At 46.9% G+C, this 27734-nt stretch overlaps 1 protein-coding gene across 6 annotated transcripts; it reads right to left on the reverse strand.

Moving 5' to 3' along the window:
- Positions 1 to 604: 604 nt before the first annotated feature.
- On the reverse strand, positions 605 to 27614 carry kif16ba (kinesin family member 16Ba). Of its 6 annotated transcripts, XM_065960527.1 has the most exons (27): positions 27198 to 27604; positions 23376 to 23445; positions 23162 to 23275; positions 22270 to 22386; positions 22049 to 22146; positions 21040 to 21149; positions 20800 to 20942; positions 20376 to 20544; positions 20161 to 20292; positions 19880 to 20055; positions 19082 to 19147; positions 18914 to 18973; positions 18559 to 18678; positions 18068 to 18119; positions 17015 to 17152; positions 16814 to 16896; positions 15718 to 15806; positions 14678 to 14710; positions 14277 to 14330; positions 11776 to 13125; positions 11532 to 11690; positions 11341 to 11449; positions 9823 to 9870; positions 4769 to 4891; positions 3392 to 3481; positions 3220 to 3303; positions 605 to 3125 (listed from the first exon to the last, which is right to left on the reverse strand). In XM_065960527.1, exons 1-27 carry the CDS (start codon positions 27242 to 27244, stop codon positions 2964 to 2966), a joined length of 3996 nt encoding a protein of 1331 aa, XP_065816599.1. In that variant the 5' UTR covers positions 27245 to 27604; the 3' UTR covers positions 605 to 2963. The 6 variants fall into 6 exon arrangements, with proteins under 6 accessions (XP_065816599.1, XP_065816605.1, XP_065816585.1 ...); XM_065960533.1 differs by lacking the exon at positions 14678 to 14710 and having other exon boundaries at positions 27198 to 27603; XM_065960513.1 differs by lacking the exons at positions 605 to 3125; positions 3220 to 3303; positions 3392 to 3481; positions 4769 to 4891 and adding exons at positions 5234 to 8469; positions 10176 to 10223 and having other exon boundaries at positions 27198 to 27614.
- Between the last annotated feature and the right edge of the window lie 120 nt (positions 27615 to 27734).

Below are 27734 nucleotides of genomic sequence, written 5' to 3' on the forward strand. Positions count from 1 at the left end.
AGATGTCAGGGTGACCACAGTGTCTGTGGTCGTGACAGCCCACAGTGGGCAGCCCACAGTGGGCACACCTGAGCGACCAGACCAACTTCCATATTTGGTCCACACTGGGACTTGAACTGGTGACCCTCTGGTTCCCAACCCAAGTCCCTACAGACTGAGCTACTGTTGGATCTTTCTAGCACAAATATTTCTAGAACTGTTGACAGATTTAAACCTGTAATTACACCACCCAAACACTGGGAAAGGTGGGGCGCTAATGTGCCTTAAAACACTAGTTGTCATGCGACGTTAAAGAGAAGAAAAAGACGACAAGCAGCCAATCATGACTTCTGGAAAACTTCATGAAAAAGAAAACTTTCATGTCTTATTGTGACAATAATCGACATCAACTGATATGAACATTTTTTATCACGATGATGTTTTTAGTCACATCGCCCCGCCCTACTCTGAGAGCGCCGACCTCCATCTGAGGAAAGAGTTCCCTTCTAACTTACCTTTTTGTAATCTCTATGCTAAACTAAGCTAAGCTAAAGGTCACCTGGCTGCAACATGTTTTCATATTCCCCGTGAGGTTCAGTGGATAAAGAAACACAGAGGACAGCAGTTTGGTTTGGTACATTCCCTTTACTGACATTCAATGTCTCATATTTGTCTAGATAGAAAAACTATGCACATCAACATTTACACTTTCTTTACACACACAGTTTGGCTTCTGAACGGGTAGTGTTCCTGTCCAGCTCGGATCTCTACAAACCGGACCTCAACCGGTCTCCTGTTCAAACAGCTGATGACGGAGACGGGCGCCTCTGGAAGACGTCAGGGTGGAGTCTCTGCAGCTCCATGAGGAGGCCCATCTGCTCACTGACACCGTGTTTGATTGGATGAATAAATAAAAAGATAAACATTCCCCTCTGCAGTAATGACTCGTTTGCTAAATGTAGGAAACGTTCTGTCTCAAAGTTTCTAAACCTGGCCCTTACTTTTAGGGTGTTTATGAATTTTAGACTCAAAAAGATTTCATATGGTTTCAGCCGAGAAACAGAGAGGCTGCAACAGACTCAGAGTTTGTCCGTTACAGGCTCCGGTTGTTACTCTGTGTGACATCATCACAGAAAGGATCCTGCAGAGAGAGACCTTTGTGTTAACGAGAAAAACGGAGAAAGGAAACAGTTTGTCTCTTCTTTTAGTCATTAAGTGTTCTTAAAAAAAAAAAAGGACCAATATTAGAACGCCGTGAAGAAGTGAAACATGCAAATGTCTGACGTTAAAGGAAGAATGTGCGACATCAAGTCTGTCCTGTGTAAATGTGTCTCTGAGTCCTGACTGTCTACAATGAGGGAGAAGCTCGAGTCCTGCTGGCTGTGTTGTTGTCAGAGCCGTGTTTACATGGACGGGACGGCCGGCTCCTCCCCTTGTGTATAAAAGCTGTTTTAGTCAAGAACTAGAGAGAAGAAGAAGAACATACTCACTGATTATTTGGATGTTAGTAAGAGTTTTTAGATCACGCTCATTCTGTGTCAGTTTACATGAAATGTGAAGCTACGAGCTAACTAAAGAGCGCTAACATTAGCATGCTAACACAACAATGTGAAGCTACGAGCTAACTAAAGAGCACTAACATTAGCATGCTAACACAACGATGTGAAGCTATGAGCTAACTAAAGAGCGCTAACATTAGCATGCTAAGACAACAATATGAAGCTATGAGCTAACTAAAGAGCGCTAACATTAGCATGCTAACACAACAATGCATGTGCTTCATGGTTGTTCTAATTGATAACTTCATGTGAAAGTGAGGGGGGTTGGAGGTGTGTCTCTGGAGGATAGCAGAGGCTTCAGTATGGAGAAGGCGTGGCCTTGTTTTGGTTTCATGTTGGAGCTCAAGGGCGCCATCTACTGGATCAAAGAGTCGCACATTCTTCCTTTAAAAGCTGGTTAATTACTGGAACAAGTCATAGAAATCCTGATTGTACATTTTTTACGTCTCTGAATCATTTAATAAATGAATATTTGTTCCTGAAGAAGATTTTCTTATGAACAGTTCTCATCGTGTCGATGCTTTCTTCTACTTTAAGGCCCCGTGTCCACACAGCGTTTTCTTTCGTGCTGAAAAGCGCAGACTGTGTTCGTATGTTGAGATTCAAAACGCTGCTCGTCCGTCCTGTCTCTTAAAAACCGCCACTGAATGACCGACGCTGCCCCGTTACCTTTCACTGCATGTTTTATATTTGAGGTCGTTTTTTTTTCTTCACTGTGAGAATCAAACGGAGGATGTTCGCCCTCCTACTCTGTCTGGACGATGAGCTTCATGAGAATGACGGCCTCGCTGTCACACTCCGATCAGACACAGAGAGCGAGGACGAGGTGGCCTCGTAAGGAGGCGGAGATAATTGGAATATCAAACATCCTGAAAGAGCGTCAGTGACGTGAACAGCGCCTTTCTGAAAAGACGAAAGATCTTCAACTCTGAGCAGCCGCACAGAAAAGGCTGAGCGCTCCCAAAAGAGACGCTGGGCGCTGTGCTACTGCTTCAAACGCTCTCTACTCGTGGGCGACGCTAGCTGTGAGGACACGGGGCGTAAGAGAGGGGAGCTGTGTATAAACATCATATCTGCATGTCAGTACATTTATTGAAGCATTCATTGCCAGGTGCTCAGCGTCATCAAGTCGTCTAAAGATCGAACAGTCGGATCATAATCGACCCTGAAGACATGTTTGACTTCTTTTAACTCTTCAAACAGAGTGCTACATTTATCACATGAAGTAAGTGCAGAGCATCGCCGCCATGTTTGAGACATTCGCCTCACAGGAAGTCCCGAGGCTGGAGAGGAAGTTGACCTGCATGTGTTTTTTTTTCCATTCTCTGACCTCCCGAGGTCGGAACAAAACGCTCTCTCCAGCACGTCACGTTGTCTTTTCTTTTTTTTTTTTTTTTTTGGTTTGGAGAAAGTTTGAGGCCCGTGTCAGCCGGTGCCGTGGCTGCTGTACTCGAAGACGCCCTTCTTAAAGAACGGTGAGAACTCACAGACGGCGTGTTTGGTGAGATGGAAGCCGCCGTCTGCGTCGGCTCTGAGAGGAGAGCTGGAGGACGACAGCATCACCCTGAACAAGTTCCTCAGATAGCGCTGCAGAAACAAAAAAAGCAACAGGAGAAGGTCACTTTACCTCAAACGTTTTCTATGTTCCTATAAGTTTGATCTAAAAGCGTAAAAAACTCACCTCGAGCTGGTTACGGCGCTCGGCCACCATCCGCTCGTCTCGGTTTCCAAACAGTTTCTTTGGAGGGAACTCCAGAGCAGCGAGCTGAAACAGAAACCTCCAGCATCAATGACGTGTCTCTGTCACAGAACCTCAGCCTGCTGATAAAACTGTAATGAACCGCTCGTCTCACCTCGGGGTATTTCAACTTCAGGCTCTTGTGCATTTCTCTAAAGCGGCTGTAACGTCTGAAAACGGTCCACATGTCGTCCATCACAGAGATCTGACGGAGAGAGAGAGAAACGCTTGGTACAGAGACAGATGATTTACTGAATTTACTCAAATGTATTTGTAGATCATCCAAACTTTGACATTGGGCTGTCAAAAGATTAAATTTTTTCACATTTAAAAATAAAAATGTTACTGCCTTCAGCTGGGAGTACTTTACTTACTGTTTGAATCCAACCCTGCTTTTATTTTGAAACATTAAGGAAACATGCTATGTTGAAGTGCTGGCTTCTCTGACAACAATGCAGCAGCCAGTATGTCCTCCTTCTAACTTTAGATTCTGCTCCTGAATGCTCTGGATTTGTTTGGACCAGAGAAGGTAGGCGCTTTTAAGGCGACCACCACACGGCCGTTTTGGACGCCCCTCGGTTTGTCAGATATGAGAGCAGTTATCAGGTCAACAGGTGTTGCAGCGATGGAAGCGGTCAAGAGAAGTGGTTCAGATAGAAGTGATTGTACCCGACCTAAAAAGCCTCTGCATGTTTCTAATAAGCTCCACGAGCAGAAACGTGCTCAAACTAGGATCAATATTGGAGATGCTTTTGAAAAATGGAGAGAGGTTAGAACACAGAAAGGTTTACAGACCCATGCAGAGCTGGATAAACACTGAAGCTTCAGAGTCCACCACATGGTGACCTGAGTGAGCATCCACTCTAGAGAGGAGGGGGGGAGACAGCTCTCTATGATGTTTAGAATTTAGACTGCAGTACCCATTTTAAACACTAGGTGTCAGAGTTACAGAAACAGGAAGTGGTTAGGGATCCCAAACTGAGGTCAAACATCTCAAAGGAATGGTAACAAAGGTCAATGTGTGATGTCATAAGGTCAATGTTTGATGTCATGAGGTGGATATTACTTTGGACTCGTCAGCTGAGCTGTGTGAGAGTTTGTTGAAGTGAAATGAGACATTCAAAGATGCAGCAGTGTCCTTCTTTTACATCACTGAGACTACAGGGAGACACTGAGGACCACTATCTACGGAGAGCCTGAAGGGTCAAAATAAAATGAGATTAACTCGCTAATGCTGACAGACCTTTATGAAAAATGAATACTTGATCCTGCTTACAGACTTTTTAGATTCTCGCTTTACGATTATCTGAGTGAAAGTTCACCACCGTAGAGAACACACGCAGCTTTTTGAAACAACCACTGGATACGTTTACAGAAAATGGATTGCATTACAAAAGTATAAAAAAAGGAGACATGCGCCTGAGAGAGACGGATTGTACAGTACAAGAAGGTGAGGAAGATGACGAGGATGAACCCAGTGGAGAGAACTCACCTTCACCTCGAACTCAAAGTGCTCGTCCTTCCCCTGTCCGCGGAGGACGTAACGAGGAATGCTAATCCTAACTGGCTCCTGTAGGCCGTCGGGGCTCGTCCCCAGAGGACGAGAGACCAGGTGCTGCAGAGGGGAGTCACCGGGGGAAGAAAGAGAGATGGGAAACGAAGAGAGGGAAGAGGAGGAGAGTAAAGGGTTGACAAGGTGCTGCAATGAGAATGACTTATAACAGGAAACATGGCTCAGTCTTTATTCCCACCATACTCTCTCAATGAAAACAGTTACAAGGAAAGAGTTGGTTCATATATTATTCACACTCTGTTAGTCATCATTGTACAACATGAAAAACCGTCTCCAAGTATCGCCATGACAACTTCTCTTTAAGATCATCACCCTCCTCCCTTTGAATCAAATCACAAATCATAGAAGTTCACATTCTTTAAAACAGAGAACAAACAGACAAAGCACATTTTCCAGTTTTATTTCATTCATTCATTTATTTATCACAAATACAGGAACAAAGACCGACAACAGTTAGAGACAGAGTCAGCAGCTTCTTCCTTCAAAATAAAATACAGACTTCTCCTAAAGTGAAGCTGCTCCATCGTCCCTTCTGGGCCTCCATATATGTGTGGTGGTGACTGTGTCTGCAGAGACTCTGTCCTCTGACTGGGTTTTACTGTTCTGCTTTGTTCTGGTTGACTGGTGTGTTTCCTCCTGTGTAAAAAGTACCAGAATCCCCCCTTTGCTGTGCTTAATGAATAAAATACTTTAATATATGTTCAAAAGATCATTTTAAAATCCCTTTCAGATGTGTCCATTTTACTTTGGCATGATCAAGAATCCGATCAGGTAATTTCTCTTTCTCGTCAAAGGGCAACAAAATAGTCAACATATCTTAAAACAAATAATTTAAGTTGATTTTGGACCCAAGGTATCACATTGAGTTTGTAGATGAATGGTGGCACTGCCTTAAGCTGTGCTATCTAGGTGCACAAATTATTTATCAAGATCACAGCTTCTGAGGTACAACCAAAGGACAACTTCCAGGAGTCGCACTGAGGGCCGCCTGAGGGCACTTCAGCTGAGACTGGCCTGGAATTCTCCTTCTGTTCGGGAGCTTGTAGTTTGTGAGTTGTAAAAGAGATTTCCACAACCAGCCAGTTGTCATTCTGCCTCAGAAGAACGCATTTGATGTCAGAACGTCTGCGAAGTTCAAGTCCCTGGAACTGTGGCTGGGAGGGGACCAGACTGGAGCCCCTCTGCGCTGGATGAAAGACACCGTCCTCCCGGAGAAGAGCTACATGAGTGTCAGTCAGGAGGAACTGAAAGATGGTGTCCTGATGTACACGGGTAGAGTTCATGACTTTGACGCTGGTGTAAAGCAGAGGATGGATGTTTGCCAGAGAAGGTTTGTCAGGACCGTCCATGTTCCCGTGGACGATGTAGAGCAGATCTGCAAGGACGCGCTTGAATCTGGAAGTGATGTGAAAGCCATTGTCCAGGACGATCTCAGGAACATTTGATGTCCAATCCAAAGAAAGCACCATGAGGTCGCCTGAGAGTAACGGGTGTTCTTCAGTCCCTTCAGAGAACTTTTCAGGAGAAAGGGTCTTCAGTAGGGTCTTGCAGAACTCCTGTGTGAGCTCCTTGCTGTGGGTAAAAACCGCCAAAGCTGAATCATCACTGCATCCAATTAGGCGGATATGCTGCCCTGCCAAGCTTATCTGGACCTTTTTGATTTCCAGAAGATTGAAACTGTGAAAAACAGATAAGGAGTGATCCGAATTCATTTCACTTGACACCACTATTAGATAATTTTCTGACAAAAGCAAGCACACAGGCTTTGGATTTGGCTGCTTTTTGTTGGCAGTTTTGAGCCAGAAGATACTTAAAATCTTCTTGATTTCCATTTGAGGAGCCAGATATTCCAACTTTTCCAAAATCTTCTGGGATGAAAGTGACTGCAGCTGAGATAAGGCTGGTGGGAGCTGGACCAGCCTTTGATAAAACACTTGAGGAGAAGTGTTTTTCAGAGACAACACTGAGCCTTCAGGCCACCCTGAGACGCCTGGGATCGTAGGCATGCTGCAATTCCGAGGAAGACTAAGGGCGTGATACCTCGGCGGATCAACCAACATGACTTTGTTTTCTGATGGAATAGAAGGTTCTGGTTCTGGTTTAAGCTGCATCTGATGAATCAGTGGAAGGTCTTTCGACACCATGGTCACATACTGAGAGAGCACCACTTTCATATCGTCTACTCCTACATTTCGGATGATGTCCCGTGTGCCCTGCAGCCTTCTACCAGCGTCTTTGTACGCTTCAGACAGCTTGCCAGAAAAATAACCCAAAGCATAACTACTGCCGACCATCCCTTTCCCAACTGTTGAATCCATCACTTGTTTCAGTTGACTTTGAATGCCTTCCTTTGGGTTTTGCATGAATTTAACAAAACCAGTGACAGAGTTCTGCAAATCTAATAATTGATTATTGCTAGAACCGTTGACAGAGTTCAGCGACTTTGGTGACTGATCATCGATAAGTCCAGAGACAGAGTTCTGCGACTTTGGCGACTGATCATCGGTAAGGCCAGAGACAGAGTTCTGCGACTTTGGCGACTGATCATCGGTAAGGCCAGAGACAGAGTTCTGCGACTTTGGTGACTGATCATCGCTAAGACCAGAGACAGAGTTCTGCGACTTTGGCGACTGATCATCGGTAAGGCCAGAGACAGAGTTCTGCGACTTTGGTGACTGATCATCAGGAAGACCAGAGACAGAGTTCTGCGACTTTGGCGGCTGATCATCAGGAAGACCAGAGACAAAGTTCTGCGACTTTGGCGACTGATCATCAGGAAGACCAGAGACAAAGTTCTGCGACTTTGGCGGCTGATCATCAGGAAGACCAGAGACAAAGTTCTGCGACTTTGGCGGCTGATCATCAGGAAGACCAGAGACAAAGTTCTGCGACTTTGGCGACTGATCATCAGTAAGACCAGTTACAGAGTTCTGCGACTTTGGTGACTGATCATCAGGAAGACCAGAGACAGAGTTCTGCGACTTTGGCGGCTGATCATCAGGAAGACCAGAGACAAAGTTCTGCGACTTTGGCGGCTGATCATCAGGAAGACCAGAGACAAAGTTCTGCGACTTTGGCGGCTGATCATCAGGAAGACCAGAGACAAAGTTCTGCGACTTTGGCGACTGATCATCGGTAAAACTTGCATCTTGTACGACTCTTGGGTCACTTGCTTGGTCTTTGACGTTGTCCTTGGCGAAAGAATCCGACCGTCTATCCCCAAACAACTCTTTGGCCGGAACTTCCGAAACATAACAACCAGAATCATTTCTTTCCTTTTCAGTGATATTCTTGATTTTGTCAAATCTGTTGGTCGATGTGTACGCTGAGGTAGAACAGAACTTTCCAATATTAACATGGTCTCGTTCATTAACATTACTGCTTTCTTCTCCAGGCTCATGTTTTCCTCTTCTTTGCAAACAGTTGTTAAAGTCATCATCTCCATGAGTCATTTGCTCTCCTTCCAGCCAGACGCCAGTGTTGGATTTCTGTTCGTCTTCTCTGTCAAGCTTTAAAAAATCCTTCTCTGGTTCACCAAACATGTTTTCTGGGATGTGAGGAGGAGAGTCTGCTTCGAGCTCCGGGGCAGGTAGGAAGCTAGACCACAACCCGGGGGCTTTCTGTGTGCACAAGGGGGGTGGGGAGTCCATGACTAAATCGTCAAGAAGGATGAGAAGGATCTTTGAATTGTACTGAAGTCCATGATCCACCCCAATGACAATTACAGGTCCGCCATCACCAAGTGCACAGGTGAGTTAATAGTGATTCAAAATTGAAAGTGTGAGGAGGTCTGGCATGCAAATTAAGATGGAGAGTGTACAAAAATATATGTTTTTTTGGAAACGTTCAACACCATAGGAACATGGATAGAGCAGCATTTGAACATCATTTATTCCATATTCACAGAGTTCTTACAACTGGTTATAGATTTCTACCTGTAACATCGTCTATGTAGTGCCTTATCCAACTGAAAATAAGTTCTTCAGCGAAATACATAGACAACTCAAGTGGTGCTAAATGTGAAGACTGACTCAAGAGTCACAGAATAAGTGATTTAAACCGCTCTTTTCCTAAAGTTGTTACTGCCAAATACAAGCCAAACCAAACCAGTCTGAAATAAAGTGAATGGTTTAGGATTAAGCAAAATAACCGATCAATCAATTTTCATTTTTGACAACCCTTAAGTATTCAAATGGAAACCAGCATCAAATCCATTAATTATACATGGAATCTTGTTCTGATTTTTCTTGTGTAATTTAGTATTCCATGCAGATTAACAAAATAACAGGCACTTCTGTTTTTCTTATCACTGTCATGTCGTAGCAGGTCGTCAGATTAGTGATGATAACCCCAGGGATGTAACGATACCTCACCATTCGACAATGAAACATATTGCAACACCACCAGAGGGCGCTGTATGCGATTGGCTCCTTTCGTTGGACGTCAGAAGCTGAAGCAGTTAGCACCTTTTAGAGTCACTTTTTATAATTATTTTTGTTTTGAAGGTTTATTTTTGGGCTTTTTTTATTCCTTTGTTTATAGATAGGACAGTGGGAAAAGGAGACACAGGTCGCATTTGAACACGGGCCACCCGCTTGGAGGACTTGACCCTTCGATATGGGGCATGCACACTAACCACTAGGCTACCCGCGCCCCCACTCGAGTCCAAGTCATGTGACTCGAGACCACACCTCTGATCCACACACACACAGCGCTGGCTCAGCTGATCCTGTCCCTCCTCTGTAACGCCTCTTTTACTACCTTTGAAGACGCTACAGAGGGGGGATCGACGTCTGAACAGAGCTATGGACTGAATTTGATTTTAAAAAGCCCAGGATAATAAATAAAGTTTCATAACATCCATAAATGTACTCTATTCTCATGTCTTTGATTTTGAAGATGAGTTTCATGTGGGGAGGTGAGTGTATCGTTACATCCCTTAGTATTCCTAAAACACAGATAATCAATCTTACCTCATATTTAAGCCTCCTTGGATTCACGTTTTGCAGCTTTTCATCGTCCTGAAATCATAAAACCAAACATCACCTTGCCGTCCTGCAATCATCAAATATTAAATACGCATTTGAAATGAAAAAGCAGCATCTCTTATTGGGAAGAAGTATCCTCGTTGATTCAGGATGAAGGGGGGAACAAATCAAAGAACACAAACAGGGTGAATAAAAAACGGTCCAAATCAAAAGGAGCTTGAAACCAAACTGATGGACAGATGGGAGAGAGTGGATCCATCACCGGGGGACAATCATGCAGATTGCAGAGCAGGGGGAATCTCATTAGGTCAAACAGAGCAGGTGGATCCTGGTCTTACCTCGTCTGTTAATCTAACAGAGCTAGAGTCGCTAACTTCCTCCTCCTCCTGCGGGGTTAAAGAGCTAGATATCAGTTCTACACAGAGACACGACCTGCAGCCTTTATCCACTGATAAATAACCTCGTACTTGGGAGACGTTTTGGACCACGGCCGACAGTTAGACAATAAAACCTCTGCTCTATGCAGACTTATCGGTTCACATCTGCACTCCTGAAAATATCTAGATAACTTCAGGAGGACTGCTGCAGATATTCTCCTGACCTGGTTGTTAACACATGCACCTCACATCAAGAGATTGGTACCTTGTGGCAGACATTGGTGGACGTTTTTACAGGCTTACAACTGATACAGATGACAGATTTTCTTAGTTGCTTTTTCAGAGAACACAAGTTATTAATTTCTGTCAAGACCTCAAGAAAATTTACACCAAAATCTTAAAAAGTGATCCTGGAGGAAAATTACCAACCCTGCCTTTAAACACATGCCTGGCCCTTGTGGGTGTCATTACCCAAATAGACCACAGGAGGGCGTCATTGTGCCAGCGCTCATCTTTGCCCAGTTCTGATTTGTTTGTTTCCTCTGACACTCCGTCTGTTGTTTGTCTGTAAAAGGCATACGAGTGGTCTGGGTGGGCTGTGGATTGTCCTCTGGGATGAATGAATAATGTCTAAAAGTCAACGGGGATTTTGAATGTGTTTGTGGTTAGACTCCTGAAATAAGGTCTGTGGTTAACACAAGCTGAAGAGATGTTGGTGTTTTGTTAGAGCACATAAACTACGTTAGGTAATACCTCCACTTGTGAAGTTTGAAGTTTTTACTCGTCTTTAAAAAGGCGGTTGCTAACAAGCGGCTAAATGTGACTACAGTGGTTGTCGGGGACACTAAAGGTCATCACGCCGGACACAGAGGGCGGGAACTCTCTCACTAGTCGGAGATGTCTCCTGTAGGTTTAATCTTTAGGTTAAGGTGAACATTATGTTAGTAAACTATTTATTAAACTACGTGGATTAGTTTATCGGAGATCGTCTGACGGTCGCGACGTCACAATCATCCCACCGTGGTGTAGTTAGCTTGTAGCATAACGTTAGCTTTCAGGACCTTTAGTGGAGTCAGAACAATCAGATGAAGTCAAAAATTCATGAAGATGGTGATCCACTTCTTACCCTGAGTGATTCGCAGGACAGAGACAGATCCATGGTGCTGCTGCTGCCGTTCAGGAGATTCATCTTACGTAACCTTCGCTGGACCTCCTCCTCGATGTACGCGTTTATCCTGACGAGACAGAAAAGAGACGATGAGGGAAGGGAGAGATTACAACAATAGAAAAGCCTGCAGGGTCAACAGAGAGGCGTACCGGTCGTCCGACAGCGGCAGCAGCGTGTTCAGACTCTGGATGTGGCTGACCGGGGAGCTGTTGTGACTCGTCTTCTCGTCGTTACCGACCGAGTGACTCCTGTTGTTGTCTTCTCCTTCACTGATCCTCTTCCTCAGCTTCTGGATCTCCCGCTCCACCCTTCAGAGAAGAAGAAAAACAGAGACTATGAGTTGTGTTTCTGTGACTTTGATCTGTCATACTGATTCTTTGGAGGAGCTCTGACCTCTGCTGGTCCAGCTCCGCCCCCGCCCTCAGGTTCCTGCCGGCCGAGCTCTTGTGTCTCTGCTCCTCGGAGGCGTCGGGCTCCATGGAGACGCTGCGCCTCAGAGCGGAGTGCCTCCTCTCCAGCCTGGCCACCGCCTGCTCCATCGCCTCCCTCTGCTGCTTCTCCTTCGACTCCAAGATCTCCTTCTCCTTCCGCCTCACCTTCTCCTCCTGCCGCGCCACGTTGGCCGTGAACTCGTAGGTCTCCTGGAGCTGCTGGAGCTGCTGAGCGCTGTTCCAGTGGAGGTTCAGTTTCTCCTCCTTGTCCTCCAGCTCCTTCTCCACCTGGTACAGCGTGTTGTCCAGCCCCGCCGGCGGGCCATAACAGTTCCCGTTCCGGCCTCCTCCGCTGCGCTCCAACATCTCCATCGCTCGCTGCTTCTCCTCGGCGAGAGCGGGGAGGAGGCCGTCGGCCACGCTGGCCAGCTGACACTCCTTAAACTGCAGCCGGTGCTCCGCCTGTTTGAACAGCTGCTCCTCCTGACACACGGCGTTAGCGTCTTGAGCTCCTTTCTCCTGCGCCTCCTTCAGCTGCTGCTGTCGTTCTTTGAGAGCGTGAGAGAGGAGCAGCAGGGTGCTCCGCTCAGCAGCCACCTCCTTCTCCAGGCTCTCCCTCTTCTGCCGGAGCCCCTCCTCCAGCAGGTCCAGCTCCTTCACCTGCGCCTCCTTAAAGTCTGTGTATCGAGTCTGTGCAGATCTCGCCTCCTCGCTGGCGTCCTCCACGCCGGGCCGCTCCCCTGCCTCTTTTGCACGGAGGAGAGCTTCTCTGATCTCAGCTAGAGCTCGGCGCTCCTCCTCCAGGCGGCGTGCGTCCTCCAGGGTCAGCAGGGTGGAGGCGGCCTCGTGTTTCTCCCTCAGCTGCTCCTCCAGCCTCCCGACCAGAGTCGCCTGCTCGCGCTCCTGCTCTTCCAGGCGCCGCCGCTCGGTCTCCAGACGGACCTTCTGCTCCTCGCGCTCCCTCTTCAGCTTCTCCAGCTCTCTGTAGATCTCGGTCTGCTCTGCGGCCTCCTGCTGCCGCCGCTGCTCCTCTTCCTCCTCTGACTCCGCCTCCTGCAGCGGGTTCCTCCTCTGGAAGTCTGTGCCCTGGATATCCAGGCGCCTCTCCTCCTCGAAACGCTCCTTCTCAGCCAGGAAGTCCCGCAGGCGGCTCTCGATGTCCTGGCTGCGGTGGCGGAGGTTCTCCTCCTGACGGAGGATTTGCTGACGCACCTCCTCGGACTCCTTCCTCTGACTCTCCACCTCCTGCTGCAGCCGCTCCAGCTCCGCCTTCTCACTCTGGTGCTTTGCCTCCATCTCTTTGATCAGCCTCCTAAAGAAAGAAACAACAAACTCACTGTGAGCATCGTTTGGACCTGAAGCTTTGTGCTCCTGCTTTAAACCTCAACTTCTGCAGAGACTCTAAAGCTGCACTCACACCTGAGCAGTTTGGTCCAGTACCGGTTGTCTACTTCGGGGTCATAGTGCAGCGTTAGGCCGGGTGGCAGCAGGCACTGACCGGAGCTACAGCACCAACTGGTGGCGGGTCGGCATGCGGACCGATCCAGCATGATAGAATGAACACCCTCCCTCTCCATTCCCACAATAATGGACAAAGAGACGTTGACAAGACGAGAGTATTGGGCCGTCGTCCAACTTATTAAAGCACTTGAAAAGGCACCACGCGAACGTAAACGTCACTGCAACGAGGAAAAAACAAACAGCCTTTTGCTAGTAATTCTGAACGGGCCAAAGCCATAACAAAAGTCTTTATATCGACAGAGGGAAATATTAATAGTTCTGCGATGAAACTATACTGTCCCAGATGTGATTAGGTTTATTATGTGCTCAAAGGGCATTCAAAAAACTGTTGGCTTAATAAACAAAAAGGTGTCACTGTAATTTAAAATAAATATTTTTATATATAGGCTATATTAATGACTTCATTTCATTCTAAAATGCTTTATTTCATTCATATCTTTTATTTATTGGAGACTCTTTTGGTTGAAGGATGCAGCATAAGTTTATTTCATGTTTTTTTTTACAACGTTTAATCTAAAATGTTATTAAAAAGTAACCTGAGCAGGTGTACAAGTCTGAACTGTTGATGCTGCACTTAGTCCAATGCGGAAAAGGGAAATTCTAAATGTTCCTAATAAAGAAAAAGTGTTGCATCAGGTCCCTTTACTGGACTGAAAATGTACCGAACCGTACTTTATGTGTGAAGGCGTCAGAGTGTCAACATGATCGGGAAAAGTCAAATAACTGTTTTCATAAGAATCTCTTCTCTTTCATATTTCCAGGTTTTCCAAAACCTCTCGTCCCACCCTGCATTACTAGACTTTGTGTCAGGCAGTCAGTCACGGATGCAGGTTTTGAGGGATGCTGCAGAGATTTAAATGAGCAGATTGAAAACAGGTTGCAAGTGCAAAAAAAAACCCATTGAAGCTGAATCCCACGATGATGTTTAACAGACTCTCGTACCTTTTCAGCTCCAGTTTCTCCAGCTCCTCTCTCTGCTGTCTCTCAAACTCCAACCTGTGAACACAAAAACCATCGTCAGTCTCCTCCTCTCAGCAGGCGAGCACGCACACACACACACGCAGCACATAAACATTTAACAGCACAACTAGCACAGTGAGTGAGTGAGAGCTGCATCCAACACAGAACATGGTGGAGTTTAGATGAAATGTCAGGCGATGTGCAAAAAAAAAAGCAACGATGCATTTTTATCTGTCAAACGTCAAAATGGAGACAGAAGCAGTGAGACGTGCAAACAAAAAAACAAACAAATGAGGGTTCAGGATAACGGACTGGACGAGTCAAAACACGTCTTCATGTCAAAAACGGGACAGTTAAGACAGGAAGTGGACGACTGGGTCTACCTGAGGAAGACGGGGCCCTTCTCAGTGAAGAGACTGTCAACAGGACACGGTGCAGACAGTTAATTTACATACTGTAGAACGTGTCATATTAAAGGTCCAATCAGTGAGATGTGTAGAGAGTGAGATGATAAAGGTATCTTACTATCTGATCAGACATTAAGGAAACATGCTATGTTGAAGTCTCTGACAACAATGCAGCAGCCAGTATGTCCTCCTTCTAACTTTAGATTCTGCTCCTGAATGATCTGGATTTGTTTGGACCCCCCCCTACACGGCCGTTTTGGACGCCCCTCGGTTTGTCAGATATGAGAGCAGTTATCAGGTCAACAGGTGTTGCAGCGATGGAAGCGGCCAAGAGAAGTGGTTCAGATAGAAGTGATTGTACCCGACCTAAAAAGCCTCTGCATGTTTCTAATAAGCTCCACGAGCAGAAACGTGCTCAAACTAGGATCAATATTGGAGATGCTTTTGAAAAATGGAGAGAGGTTAGAACACAGAAAGGTTTACAGACCCATGCAGAGCTGGATAAACACTGAAGCTTCAGAGTCCACCACATGGTGACCTGAGTGAGCATCCACTCTACAGAGGAGGGGGGGAGACAGCTCTCTATGATGTTTAGACTTTAGACTGCAGTACCCATTTTAAACACTAGGGGTCAGAGTTACATACTGCTCCTTTAAAACATTTACACTGCCCTGTAACTCTCTGTTCTTCTCTTTGACTTTTTATTTGTCCCTCGGTCAGGACGGTTTTAGGTCCCGCCTCGTTGTATCATAATTAAACTCGTTTCCTCTGAATCTTTTTGAAGAACTAGAAGTGGTCATCACTTTTATCCCCTCTGGAGCGTGCTATTGAATTTGACCTTTCTGATTTTGAATTCCTCCACAGCTGATGAACCGCAGATAAAAGTTCATCAGCTGTGAAAGAGGACAAGAAGTCTGAGGGTCCTGGTTTTTGATGCAGAGGGGAGATGCACTGCAGGGTCTGATAATCACATGCAGCTGATATCTGATGTTTGTGTTTTTTAAGTTTAAACTCACCCCGGGTTGTAGAGCATCACGGTGGAGAGGTTTTCACAGGACTTGGACAGATCGGTCATGGAGAGGCTGAACGTGGACAGCAGACCACTCTGAGGAGAGAATAAAAAGGTCACAGCGGAGCGGAGGGGAAAGTTCAGTCACACAGGCATCAAACGCTCTCGAGGTGAGCAAACGCAAACAGACAGATTTTCAACCCGACTCACCGGTCCGTTCTGATTTAAATCAGGAGAGCATGTGTTCAAAAAGGTTATGTGATTGATGTGTGTGGAAGGGCAGGGATTGAAATAGCACCTGTGACCCGTCAAATACAGGTGTTTTTTCTGCAGTGGCGGGTGACTTTGCTCAACCTGCTGGTCACGGTGGCGAGTAAATAAAAGTAACGAGAAAGAGCGATCTGTGACAGAAAACATCGTTAACTGAATTCCTGGTCTGCTGCTTGTTTTCGCTCTGTCTTTAAGAGCAGAGCGAGGCGGCCGACGGGGCACCGCCGCCTCCTCGTGTCAGAGCGAGAGTCGGTGTTCACGATGATCGGTTATCTGCGGACATATCTTGGCTCGGTCAGGTGTCACGTTAGCTCAGCGCAGCACGGATTAGCATCACCATTACAGCGCGTCCACCGGCTGAAGGTCCAAGAGGATTAAAAGAAGCGACAGTGGCGGTGACTCGAGACACAATTCAGATGTTTGGCGTTCACTCACAGTCAGGATTTCAGGGGACGGCTGAAACATCGTCAGAAGATCAAAGCCACCAACCCAACTTATAAACAACACAACTTCAGAAGGTTTTTTTTATATTCAGGTCTAATTACAGATTTTTTTTAGGTTTTTAGGTTCTTGTTTAAATCTCACATGTATTTTTATCCCTGCACGGGTTATTTACATTTCTTGTATAAGTCTATTTTTAATTGCACAGTTTAAATTTGATTCATGTAGGAGGATTCTTTAAATCTTTTTTTCAGGTTAATATATATGTAGGGGGGGGGGGGGGGTTTTGTGGTTAATTTATGTCATGTACGTTTTTGTAACCTGCTACTGGATGCTTTGAATTTCCCTCGGGATCAATAAAGTATCTATCTATCAACAGGAACTGTTCTCACCTTTCGTTTCTCCCTCAGCCTCGCCGCCTCCTTCGGGTGGTTGAAGCGGAACATGTTGGTCCTGCCGAGCAGAATAACAGCACCTGGACGAACAAACAGCTCAAACTGAAAACTGCACACAAGACGACTGAACCGCCAAACATCAAACACATCCTCCGATTGAGTTCACAGATTTAAATAAAGAGACATCATCGCTCTCACCTTGGTTGAGCTGCGAGCGCCCCGTCACCTGGATTCCGTTCACTGAACACTGAGCTCCGCCCAGCGGGACCAGGGTCACCGCGCCGTTCTGGTTCTCAAACATGCAGTGCTCACTCTCCAGGTCCAGACCGTGCAGGACTGAGGGACGACAGAAGCACACGGGGGAAACTAAAGTCAGAAAGAGGATTTCTGCACAATCATTTTTATTATTTAGGGTTAAACATAATCTTGACGGCATTGGAAATGACGGAAACCTCAGTGACTTTGAGAATAAATAAAGGTTTGAAATGAAATGAAATGAAACAGACGGATTGGTTCAGTATCGGCAGTAATGGGGGCGTTATGCTGAACCGTCGAGGTGAAGAGGGAGCTGAACCTGAAGGTAAAGCTCTCCATTAAACGCTTCATCTTTGTTCCAACCCTCACCTGGATTTGGATTTGGTCATGATCTGTGAGTAGTGACTGAAAGAATGAGATCAAAGATGCAAGCGGCTGAAATGAGTTTCCTCTGGAGGGCGTCTGGGCTCAGCCTCAGAGAGAGGGGGGAGGAGCTTAGACATTCAGGGGGAGCTCGGAGTAGAGCCACTACTGCTTCACATCGAGCCAGCTGAGGTGGTTCAGACGTCTGATCAGGACGCCTCCCTATGGAGGTTTTCTTGGCACGCCCAACTGGGAGAGACCCCGGGGTAGACCCAGATTTCACTGGAGGGATTGTATATCCTGTCTATCCTGGGAACGCCCCAGAATCCCCCAGGAGGAGCTGGGAAATGTCGCTGCCACCGTGACCCAACCTGATTTTTGATACTTGACTGATATGTGTTTTAAAATTATGCATTCTCAATTATTGAAACGACTGACATGGCAGAAACTTTTAAAAAATCCATCAAAAGGTTTGAGGCCAACTCGTGTAAGCTGCACATGAGTTTACTTACAATCATAGAAAACCAGATATGTGGGCGCCTTGGACTGCTGTGGTCTCAAACAGGTATTGATATCGTTCAATGTTCACTAGAGTGACCTCTACATTTGAAACGATGGTATCGTGACACTCACTGATGTCCTGCTCTGTGGACGCGTCGTCTCTGCCCACGTACGTCCGCCCCTCCTGAAGAAACAGAAACACAGAAACAGGTCAGAACACATCATCGAGCTGAGGACAACGCCTTCCTGAAACCCTCTGCCACGAGACATGCTGCTTCATAATCTTTCTCCTCCCTGTGTCTATATATCCATAATATCCACTTCTCCATGTGTCTCTAGTCCGTCTACAAACCCCCCAATGATGAGAAAAGTCCATCCTCTCCATCCTCTGCCTGCTCCACTTTTCAGAAAATGTGTGCTCAAACAGGCCGTTTGGAGATTTTCCCTTCATGACATCACAAAGGGCAGTAGCACCTCCCCCAGGTGGGTGACACTCCCACAGCTAGGTGTTAGTTCTGCCCTCTGAGTCTGCCTTCTCACTGTAAACAATAGGACGTGGAGCGAGAAAGCCAGAGACACCCAAGCCCTTCCAGAGAGGGGGCGTGACCAGCTGTTCTTCTGACCTTTAAGTGGTACAGGATGATGCCCGTGCTGAGGAGGTCGTCGTCGATGCCGATGAGATGAGGCAGCTCCGAGTCCAACACCACGCCGATCCCCTCTTTCCTCAGAGCGAGCGTCTCCTCCTGCAGACGTACGACACACATGAGTACAGTGTAAAATGTGTGCACAGCAGAGATCATTATTAAAACGCTCAACGGACAAGTAGGAACGTTTTCTGACTTCTGGGAGCTGCCCCCTGCTGGTCGTTATGAAGAATGCAGGTTTAAGACCTCTGCATTAGCTTCCCTTTTGTACACAGTCCATGACGCTCAGATATGGAACATTAAAGACTCAAATTAAAGACACACAAGCTCTTACCTTGAGAATATTCTGCGTCTCGTTCCATTTGTTGGTCCACTCTTTAGTCAGCTCCAACACCTGCAGACGTACGAGTAGAAAACGTTATGGAGACAAACGGGGGAACATGCAGAACACTTCCACTGAGATGTGAACCTTCCTCTCCAGCAGGACAAAGTTAAGACTCACTCTGGCTTCATTCTGGTGCAGTTTCTCCTCCATACTCAGAGCAGTGGGCGAATCCAGGAGCGCGATCTGACACAACAACACAAACACAAACGTCAGGATACAGCTTGTTCATTTAACACTGGGAGCATATCACGACCGCTACCAGGAGATACCCATAGCCCAGGTATCAGACCGCTATCAGGAGATACCCATAGCCCAGGTATCAGACCGCTATCAGGAGATACCCATAGCCCGGGTATCAGACCGCTACCAGGAGATACCCATAGCCCGGGTATCAGACCGCTATCAGGAGATACCCATTGCCCGGGTATCACGACAGCTATCAGGAGATACCCATAGCCCAGGTATCAGACCGCTATCAGGAGATACCCATAGCCCAGGTATCAGACAGCTACCAGGAGATACCCATAGCCCGGGTATCACGACAGCTACCAGGAGATACCCATAGCCCGGGTATCACGACAGCTACCAGGAGATACCCATAGCCCGGGTATCACGACAGCTACCAGGAGATACCCATAGCCCGGGTATCACGACAGCTACCAGGAGATACCCATAGCCCGGGTATCACGACAGCTACCAGGAGATACCCATAGCCCGGGTATCACGACAGCTACCAGGAGATACCCATAGCCCGGGTATCACGACAGCTACCAGGAGATACCCATAGTCCAGGTATCAGACCGCATGTACCCCCTCCCCCCTCCCCAATTTACTCAGATCACTTCATTTAGCCGACATGTGAACCGTGATGTTTGAATCTCTAATCATCGGGATGTAGAAATACGTCACGTTTACCTGGTTGCCCTGAATCAGCAGAGCTTTGAGCCGAGCGATCTCGGCCCTCAGCTCTCTGATCAGCCTGACGTTGCAGTCCTCGTTGATGGTCGGTTTGTTGATGATATTCTTGGCTCTGTTGGCGTACCGCAGCGTGCTGAGCGTCTCGCCGTAGTTCACGTCAGCCGGGGAAACGGCTGCACAGAGAATCAGAATTAAATCAAATCCTTTTTCTTTCTGGGTTTTAGTTTTTTTGTTTGTTTTTTTTAAAAGGTCAGTGTTGAGTTTAAGTTTAGTCTCACTGGCGATCATGATGGTCTTGGAGTTCCCGCCCAGGCTGTCCTTCAGCAGCCAGGTCAGCACGGAGTCTCTGTACGGGACAAACAGCGACTTCTTCTTCTGGTTGGTGTTTCCTCCGTCCTGCGTCATGTCGGCTGCAAACAACATCAGCGGTCAACAAACACAGTCAACAAGACAACAAACATCCCAAACCAGTTCAGTGATAAACGTTTCTGACCCAGAGACGAGATGACGTTTCCGAGGGTGACCAGAGATTTGTTGATGTTTCCTCCCTCCTTCAGTCGGACGCCCGTCGCTCCAGTGGCGTCGGCTCGCTCGCTGCCGGCGAGATCCACCAGGTGGATTTTACTGACCGTCTCGCTGGGCATCTCTGCGTCAAACTTAGCCTGACAGACGCAGACAGAGAGAGAGAGAGCGTTACAGTCTGGATGAATATTTAAAAAGTAGAATCCATCTGTCCTAAAGGGCGCAGTATGTACATCCCACCACCAGGAGGCTCTCAATCAAGAGGCTGGGCGGGGAATCATGGGAGTGATTCTCTCTCTCTCTCTCTCTCTCTCTCTCTTCATTACTGAATTATCTTACATGTTTTATTTCCTCTCAGTCAAACAAACTTCACCTGAAGCTCCATGAACTCTGACCTGTGTGAAGTTGATGGTGAAGATGGCGTGCGAGCGGCTGCTGACGTCGTTCATGCCCGTGCTGGCAGTGGTACGGTTGATGTTTCCCGCCTCCATCAGCTCCTCCACGTCGCTGTAGTTCTGGACCAGGTGTTTGGACAGGTCTGAGATCAGGAGGGAGAGGGACGGGTTACTAAAAAAACAAAAAACACATGGACCAAACTCAAAGTCCTTGTGTTTCGTTGGGAACGACGGCCTCACCCTCCACATACGGTCCGTCCTTCGGGTGCTCCCTGACCCTCAGGTTGTAGGTCTGAGTGGACTTCCTCCTCAGCAGGTCCCTCACCCTCTCGTTGTAGATCTCCAGATAACTGAGGGAGGAAGAAACAGTCCCAGGTTAGAGCTCTGAGCACAATAATGACTAACAATGAACCAATCCTTCGATTCTTCCTATAAATATTTATTTCTGATTTAAAGGTCACATATCCTCCTCCTCTTCTTCAGTATAAATAATTCTCAGAGCTCCTCAGAACATGTGTGTGAAGTTTCTTGTTCTAAATCCACTCTGATCCTGTATTTGATCATGTCTATAAACCCCTCTATTTCAGCCCTGCTCAGAACAGGCTGTTTCTGTGTCTGTACCTTTAAATATGTAAATGAGCTGTGTCTGACCACGCCCCCTCTCTGGAAGGGCTTGGGTGTACTCGGTGCTTGTCCTATTGTTTACGATGAGAAGGCAGACTCAGAGGGCAGAACAAACACCTAGCTGTGGGAGTGTCACCCATCTGGGGGAGGGGCTACTGCCCTTTGTGATGTCATGAAGGGAAAATCTCCAAACAGCCTGTTTGAGCACACATTTTCTGAAAAGTGGAGCAGGCTGAAGACAGAGAGGATGGACTTTTCTCATCATTGGGGGGTTTGTAGACGGACTACAGACACATGTTAGAGTTAGAGGAACATGGAGAAGTGGATTTTACAGAATATGAGACCTTTAAAGTAAAGCTGCTTCATCACGGCTCTGTTTGAAGAGCGGGAAGAAAGATGAAGAAAGAAGTTATTGCTCAAGCTGAGGATGAAATGGAACACATTGAGCCACATCAGGATGTTTCTGCAGACTGCTGCAGGTTGTGATGGGGGTTATCAGGAGTCTTAAAGGTCGGGTGGATTCATCATCAACACATCTGTTTTTATTCTTCACCGCTCCACGACAGAGCAGTTAGAATACAGAAAGCGTCCTACAAACAGAGAGACTCGAGTGAGCTGGCCTCACCTGACTTCTGTACGATAAGAAGCTTCGTCCCATCGAGTCGACTGAGAGATCCGGCTGAACAGACCTTCACAGATCCTCGGGATCAAACCTGCGTCTCCCTAAACACAACAACAGACAGATTGATTATTTAGCCTCAGTGAGTCTCATCACCGTGCTGAAAGTGTTTCTGGTAAAACAGAATCTGCAGCGTATTCTTAAATATGCCCTGAGTTTTGCCTCACAGGATTTCCCATCATGGTGTAGGACTTCCCCGAGCCGGTCTGTCCGTAGGCGAAGACGCAGGCATTGTAGCCCTCGAACGCCGCCTTCAGCACATCGGAGCCCAAGTCTTTAAAAACCTGCAAAACAAGAAAAAACAGAATAAAAACAAAAGCTCTTAATTCTGCTTCTGTTGACACGTCACTGAGGTTGTGAAAACGCTGCACTGCAGATCTCACAAGATGAGAAGGGGTGCTGAGGTGAGGGGGGGGGGGGACCCATTATTAATTCATTATTTCATTGAGATGGAGACAGTTATTCTCCCACTACTGAGTACGTCTTTACTACTGATAAGTGTGTAAAATCCGGTTTTGTGTTTTTATTCTTCTGCTGCCAACATTCAGAAGAAGAAAGTCGGCATTTTCAGCCGTCCAAGGAGCTGCTGTTGTGAGCGAGAGAATCTGTGCCGGTTTGAACCGGACTGCTAATGCACAGTGAACCGACGGATCATGTGACGGACGGATGATTCATCCTGAAACGTGTCTAAAACGCTCGACTGGGCACAGATCTTTTATTAAAACGCCGTCGAGGAATCAAAACTTTGTGGTGTGGATTTAAGCAGAGTTTGAGGATTTTAAAGGAAACAAAGGGTCATGTTGCTATGGCGATTAGTGTCCCCAAAAGTGTGTCACAAAGACATAAACTTTGTCACTCTGACTCGTCTGTGTCCATTTTTTATTTGTTCTGGCACTAAAGGTCCTCTGGGCTTTCAAAGAGGACCCTCTGTCTACCCTCAGACACACTCGGTCCTGAATGCTCTGGATTTGTTTGGACCAGAGAAGGTAGGCGGTTTTAAGACACGCCCCACACACAGCCGTTATCATAATTGTCAGAAACACGCCGACTGTTGTTTACCTTTTCCTGGGAGACGAAGGTGGAGCTCTTGCCGTCCGTGGAGTCGTACGAGAAGTCGTAGGTGAACGTCTTTGTCCGATCCCGCGTTGAATCTCCCGCGATGCCTTCAGGGAGCTTTTTCAGGAAACAACAAGAACACAACGAGCTTCAGCTACAACATGTCTGAACGACCTCCAGCCTGAGGTTTTCAGCACAGCTCACGGAGGGTTCCTACCTTCAGGTTGATGATGGAGGTTTTGGTTCCTTCCATGTGGATGATGCTTTTTGCCGTCAGGTCCTTCTCCCTGTTAAACATCAACAAAGTTTCATTTGTTCTGTTCCTGTTTGTTGTCTTTCAGCGTGAGCATGGCGCACGTTTTGATACTCTTCAGATAACAAGGTGCAGCTTCCACTCCTTCTGTTCTTTGACTAAACATTCTTTTAGTCATCTATAAATATTTTCTTGTTGTTGCGATTGAGCAAAGAAAACAAGAACCGTTTTCACATCTCCCCTCCTGAAAGTCTCTAGACTAGAGCCCGACTGATAAATCAGCCAGCCGATAATATCCGCCGATATCAGCGTATCCAGTGACAATCAGTATCAGATATTAGCATGTCCAGTGACTATGTGTCAATGATTTATTCACCAATCAAATATAATTTAATTTGTGTTTCATTGTATTACACTAGCAGTTCTCTGTCACCAGCAGGGGGCGCTATATGGCTTACAACGAGCATCATCACTCTGCAGGGTGTTGAGAAGAAGAAAGAAAAATCGGCCGATGTATCGGTATCGGCCCAGAAAATCCCATATCGGTCGGGCCCTACTCCTGAAATCCTCCTGACCTGACTCTTCAATAAGCGGGCTTTTTTTTAGAATGGGTGTGTATGTGACTTCCTGTGCTTCAGCTGGCTGTCCGCCTCTAGTGGACACTCGAGGAACTGCAGGGTTTTGCATAAGTTTTTAGAGTTTACAGCCTGCCATGCTCGGTGTACCACCGCATAAAAACACAACAATCAGGCGCCGGTGTTGCTTTAGTTAGTAACACGCACAAAACATAAGAGACGCCGCCTGTCCGCCCTCTGCAGCATGTCACCCCCCTCCCCCTCCCCCTCCCCCTTCCTTCACCTGATAATATTTCCTGTTTCTCTGAAGCTGTCCGATCAGCGCACGCACAAATGCCACAAAACATATCTTAAAAAACATCACCAGACCAGCAGGTTAAACGTCTTGGTTATGGTTATATTGTTCCTCCTCATGAGACTTTAGAACATTTATAAACTAATAAAAACTTTATATACTCTTCCCAGTCAAACCCGGCTGACATCATTTAACCCCACATGACTGAACCTGAACCTGAGCCTGAGCCTGAGCCTGAGCCTGAGCCTGAGCCTGAACCTGAGCCTGAGCCTGAACCTGAGCCTGAGCCTGAGCCTGAGCCTGAGCCTGAGCCTGAGCCTGAGCCTGAACCTGAGCCTGAGCCTGAGCCTGAACCTGAACCTGAGCCTGAGCCTGAGCCTGAGCCTGAACCTGAGCCTGAGCCTGAGCCTGAGCCTGAGCCTGAACCTGAGCCTGAGCCTGAGCCTGAGCCTGAGCCTGAGCCTGAGCCTGAGCCTGAGCCGCACAGTCAGGGAGTCGTGTTTGTTTAGTCGAGTTTAATCGTCAGACTCCACCCGAGTTTGTTCTCCGGGTCGGCCACACCCTTAATGTTTGGGTCTGAGCATGAAAGCAAACTGTGCGTGTGTGTGCGTGTTTCTCTCAGGGCGACACAACCACTGAACAACACGTTACGTAACGCTGCACGCTCTGATCATTAACCCGTTTTATAAGTCAACACAGACACGCCGCTCTGGAGCCGCCGCTGCCAATCACTTTCATTTCTTGATTCCACCTCGATGTTTTGAAGTCGACATAAAGTCAGTAACTTTATGAAAAGTAGAACATCAGGAGTAACTCATCCCATATATACGCTCCCCGAGCGTCTCCTCCAAGGACACATCGGATATGTGGCTGCAGGAGCTGGGAATCGAACCCCCGACCTTCCAGCTACAACTCCATCAAAAGAGGATATATTATCCCCTTTCTCCACCTTTTCAAACAGTCCCCCTCCTCCACCTTTTCAAACAGTCCCCCTCCTCCACCTTTTCAAACAGTCCCCTCCTCCACCTTTTCAAACAGTCCTCCTCCTCCACCTTTTCAAACAGTCCTCCTCCTCCACCTTTTCAAACAGTCCTCCTCCACCTTTTCAAACAGTCCTCCTCCACCTTTTCAAACAGTCCTCCTCCACCTTTTCAAACAGTCCTCCTCCTCCACCTTTTCAAACAGTCCTCCTCCACCTTTTCAAACAGTCCTCCTCCACCTTTTCAAACAGTCCTCCTCCACCTTTTCAAACAGTCCTCCTCCACCTTTTCAAACAGTCCTCCTCCACCTTTTCAAACAGTCCTCCTCCTCCACCTTTTCAAACAGTCCTCCTCCACCTTTTCAAACAGTCCTCCTCCTCCACCTTTTCAAACAGTCCTCCTCCACCTTTTCAAACAGCCCTCCTCCACCTTTTCAAACAGTCCTCCTCCACCTTTTCAAACAGTCCTCCTCCACCTTTTCAAACAGTCCTCCTCCACCTTTTCAAACAGTCCCCTCCATCTTTTCAAACAGTCCTCCTCCTCCACCTTTTCAAACAGTCCTCCTCCACCTTTTCAAACAATCCCCTCCATCTTTTCAAACAGTCCTCCTCCTCCACCTTTTCAAACAGTCCTCCTCCTCCACCTTTTCAAACAGTCCTCCTCCACCTTTTCAAACAGTCCTCCTCCACCTTTTCAAACAGTCCTCCTCCACCTTTTCAAACAGTCCCCTCCTCCACCTTTTCAAACAGTCCTCCTCCACCTTTTTAAACAGTCCTCCTCCACCTTTTCAAACAGTCCTCCTCCACCTTTTTAAACAGTCCCCTCCTCCACCTTTTCAAACAGTCCTCCTCCACCTTTTCAAACAGTCCTCCTCCTCCACCTTTTCAAACAGTCCTCCACCACCTTTTCAAACAGTCCTCCTCCACCTTTTCAAACAGTCCTCCTCCATCTTTTCAAACAGTCCTCCTCCATCTTTTCAAACAGTCCTCCTCCACCTTTTCAAACAGTCCCCTCCTCCATCTTTTCAAACAGTCCCCTCCTCCACCTTTTCAAACAGTCCCCTTCCTCCACCTTTTCAAACAGTCCCCTCCTCCACCTTTTCAAACAGTCCTCCTCCACCTTTTCAAACAGTCCTCCTCCACCTTTTCAAACAGTCCCCCTGTGGTCTAAATGAAACATCTGTGCTTTGGTCAAAATATAACATGAATCAAGCACCAGAGGAGGTTTGTGACCCTGTAGAAACCAGCTCTCTCAGAACGCTCCGTTTTAGTGTGTGTGTCTCTTTAAATACAATGACCCCCCCCCCTGAGTTTTTCCCTGTAGACATCACTCCTCTGTAGAGAGAATAAAAACAGAGGACCTGCACAAAAGTTTTGTTCTAGTCTGGGGGTGGAGTCTATGGGTGGAGACACGAGGGGAGGGGATTTATTTTTACCAGAATCCCACTGTGACATCACAAGGAGAGCACATTTGAAACGGAGCATTTTTCTCTGTGTTGTAAGACTTATGCAGACCACAAACAAAGGACTGGATGGGTTTATTTCACATGTTGTGGGTCAGTAGACTCTCAGGTTACCCACATATATGTTCAGAAACACTGAAGAAGAGGATTTTTAATGATATGTCCCCTTTAAGAAATTGCCTGGTTTCAAAGGACTTCTGTAGCAGTGACATCAAACATGTATCTATAAAACATGTCGTATCTAAGTTTAAATTGTGGTACAGTGACACAGTGTACACTGACTTTAAACTCACATCTCACTGTTATAATGACCTACAATAATCTGCAGCTCTAAGTCAGTTCATGTGATTTAAACAGCCAGCAGCTCCATCTGCAGTGACCTCAGTTAGCCTCACAAAACCTCCACATGATGCATGTGATAGAATATAGAATATCTGATAGAAACAGTCGAGTGTGTTCGGGTGTCAGACTCACCGCCTGTTCATGGGTCTGACCCGGACAGCCACCCGGACCGATGCCATCGCTCATCCCGTTTAATGAGTCAGAAAGTCAGACAGCCTCACTCAGAGCTCATTAGCTGCGAGGCTAACACACACACACACACACACACACACACACACACACACACACACACAGACTCTGACCCAGAGCGGGATAAAGAGGGCAAAAGTCGCAGAGATAGCCGGCTGACTGAACACGAAGTGTACAAAGTGGAGCAGATAGTGGGGAGGAGAGAGGGTCGCAGGTGTTATCGGGGTCCGGTGTCACCTCGTCCCGGTCCCTGTGTGAACCGGCTCACAGCCATGGTCACTGTTAGAAACCTGTTAGCCTGTTAGCTCATGAGCTAGCATTCATATGACATAAAGGAGCATCAGCTGATAACAACATTACACCCGTACGGAAGCCTGAGGAGGACAGAAAGCAGGCAGAGAAGAGAAAAGCAAATACTATTTGTAATAAAAATAATAATAAAAATAATAAAGCTTTGTAAAAGTGCTTTGACACGTGCAG

Source organism: Labrus bergylta, chromosome 1 (genome assembly GCF_963930695.1).
Source record: "Labrus bergylta chromosome 1, fLabBer1.1, whole genome shotgun sequence".
NCBI classification, from domain to species: Eukaryota; Metazoa; Chordata; class Actinopteri; order Labriformes; family Labridae; genus Labrus; species Labrus bergylta.

What these genes read in the sequence shown, in the direction of transcription:
- kif16ba (XM_065960513.1), bottom strand. Translation starts at nt 27,244, where the DNA reads ATGGCATCGGTCCGGGTGGCTGTCCGGGTCAGACCCATGAACAGGCG. An exon ending in GTCCACAGAGCAGGACATCA is followed by an intron (nt 17,153 to 18,067) that starts GTGAGTGTCACG and finishes GTCGTCCCTCAG; the next exon opens with TCCTGCACGGTCTGGACCTG. An exon ending in CTGCCGCTGTCGGACGACCG is followed by an intron (nt 11,450 to 11,531) that starts GTACGCCTCTCT and finishes CTGTCTCGTCAG; the next exon opens with GATAAACGCGTACATCGAGG.